Source organism: Hylobates moloch, unplaced genomic scaffold (assembly GCF_009828535.3).
Source record: "Hylobates moloch isolate HMO894 unplaced genomic scaffold, HMol_V3 SCAFFOLD_11, whole genome shotgun sequence".
In the NCBI taxonomy this organism is placed as follows: domain Eukaryota; kingdom Metazoa; phylum Chordata; class Mammalia; order Primates; family Hylobatidae; genus Hylobates; species Hylobates moloch.
In genome coordinates this window covers 39445021-39447545 of record NW_026652286.1, presented here as the reverse complement: position 1 = coordinate 39447545, position 2525 = coordinate 39445021, and the positions used below count along the sequence as shown (strand labels likewise).

General features: G+C 40.5%; 1 protein-coding gene across 15 annotated transcripts in view; it reads right to left on the bottom strand.

Moving 5' to 3' along the window:
• Positions 1–701: 701 nt before the first annotated feature.
• STK33 (serine/threonine kinase 33) overlaps positions 702–2525 on the bottom strand; it is a 239263-nt gene continuing 237439 nt past the window's right edge. For all 15 annotated transcript variants that reach the window (XM_058446623.1, XM_058446629.1, XM_058446626.1 and 12 more), the window contains one exon: positions 702–1534. In XM_058446623.1, the coding sequence (XP_058302606.1) occupies positions 1334–1534 (201 nt within the window). In that variant the 3' untranslated portion in view covers positions 702–1333. The remainder of the gene's footprint in view (positions 1535–2525) is intronic.

The window sequence follows — 2525 nt, the reverse complement described above, 5'->3', positions numbered from 1 at the left end:
CTGAGAGAAAGCTTAAAGCTCAGGCTATGGTTTATGGGCTTCTGATATGACTGGAACTAGACATCAAGAAGGGAGAAAGATCTTGAAGCAGCTATGTTAATGCCAGTTTAAAATAAAATACAGACAATTTCCACTAGATATGCCTTGGCCAGCAGGTTCCCCCAAGGGAAGCACACTGAAGGTACTAAGAAAATACTGGCAGAACCACGTGGGGCAACACGGGCCAGTGGTATCTTTGACTCATTCAGAATCACAATAGTGTCTTCTAAACTAATTGCAAGAAGCACACGTACTATTTTTAGTTACCAAGTGGACTTAAATGCAACTAGTACATGCTCAGCTGGCCAGAAGTGGGCCATTTTGGAGACCTGACAATTCCATGGGGGGTTGGAATGGAACTAGGTTATGACTTTATGAAGGTAAAAGCAATTGCAAATTCTTTCTTTAGAATTTGCCTTGGAAGCAAAGGAAAGCAGCTATTCACCCAGTTTGACTTCAACTGGCAAAATTAGTTATGCAGATGGAAAGGAGATGTCTATAATGCTAAGAGAAATGAGGTATGGTCCCGTTTCTTGCTTCATGATCTTCCCCAAAGATGTGTGCCTACCATTGCAGCAGCAGACCAAACTTATAATTTGCATAAAGGCTTAGAGGACCTTATTAAATTCACCTCTTGTTAACATAAAAATTAATGTGCTGAGTAACATCTGTTTTTTATTGATTTAATCAATACATTGGGAATTTAGCAGCAAGTTAATGGCAAGCAGTTACAAAATCTCCTATTTTTCTACGTTTAAAATAAGCTGTCTTAAACAATCTATAGCAACCTAAAATCTCACGAACACATGTGAATGACTGAAGCACTTCTGCTGTAATACCTATGGCAAGTTTATTAGTAATTTTCTAACAAAGTCTTCCAGTGCAAAGTGCACATAATTATTTGGAACCTCCATTACCATATTTGGCCTCTTGTTTTCCCCTATAAATAGCTGTGCCTAAACATAAGAATTTGAAGTAAAAATGAGCAAGTGTGCCCACAGTCTTGAATTGTGGGTACCTGCCCCCCTAAAAAACCTTCGTGTACATCTTGAGTTGATTTCCGCTGCAGCCCACTGCCAAGCCTACTAGTGGCTGTCCTTTAATGCCACGTGCAGCTTATGCTGCTTTGGAGATAAGTAGCTCCAATTTTAAGCTGGTGCAAACACATGGCGGGGCTCTGCGGAGCTAAAAGGCTACAAGCTCAGCATAGGGCTGTCCTCTTCCCTCCTACCCCCTCATCAAAGTGCTAACAAGAGCAGCTTTGTTTTTGTACAGTCCAGCACTGGAGGGAACCTTAGAGTTTCTTTTTGGTTCTGGACAGGGCCCTGGATTTAGCAGGGTACTTGGTTGTTTTTCCTTGGCTTGGAGTCACAGGGGTTTTCTCCATTTCTCCCTTGATTTCAGCTGGAAGGAGTTTGCTAGATGTGAAACTTGAATTGCACATGTCAAAGTTGTCCTTACTGGTCGCAGGAAATTGCTTTTCATAAGCAGTAGACTGCAAATAAAAGGTCTTGATTAATTTTCAGACACAAAGCAATGCACATCAATTCAAAGATGCAAGGAACTACAAAGTTGTCCAGGATTTGCAAGTTAGAGTACTCTCTAGATACAGGGTACAAACTAGTCATATTGAAAAATTATTATTAAATGCCAAAAGATCCTTTTGCACCTTTAAGACAACTGAATTGTTTAGTGTTTGGTGTGGAGCAAACTCTACAGGCTCAATTTCGAAACCTCTGCCATCCAAAATGTAAGTAAATGCCTGGTAACATTTGTGCAGGGAAGTCCACTTAGACATGATTGTACTCACTTCATCTTTACAGATTTCTACACAAGCTCTGACCTTTGTATGGATGCTCTGACCTTTGTATGGATACCCTGACAAGTACAATGTAATTATTCTTTCTAACCTGTGTATAAAGTGCTACATAAGGCCCACACTCACATCCCCACTATCTTCCTGCATTAATTCCAGAAACTGGCTTCTAATCCCAGTCACACTACTTCAGCAGGCCTGTAGACCTCTTTGAGCCTCTATTCTTTGCCCTTAAGTGGAGGCAAATAATATTTGCACATTTGCCACAAGAGGTAACCATGAGAATGAAGAGAAAGGGTGGCCATGAAAGTACTATGTGAGCTTTAAAGCAGAAAACAAGCAGATGGAGTTCTTTTTTTTTTCTTTTTTTTTTTTTTCCTGTTCTTTTTTTTTTTTTCCATAATTTTTTTTTTATTATACTTTAGGGTTTTAGGGTACATGTGCACAATGTGCAGGTTTGTTACATATGTATCCATGTGCCATGTTGATTTCCTGCACCCATTAACTCATCATTTAGCATTAGGTGTATCTCCTAATGCTGTCCCTCCCCCCTCCCCCAACCCCACAACAGTCCCCGGAGTGTGATGTTCCCCTTCCTGTGTCCATGAGTCCTCATTGTTCAATTCCCACCTATGAGTGAGAACATGCGGTGTTTGGTTTTTTGTCCTTG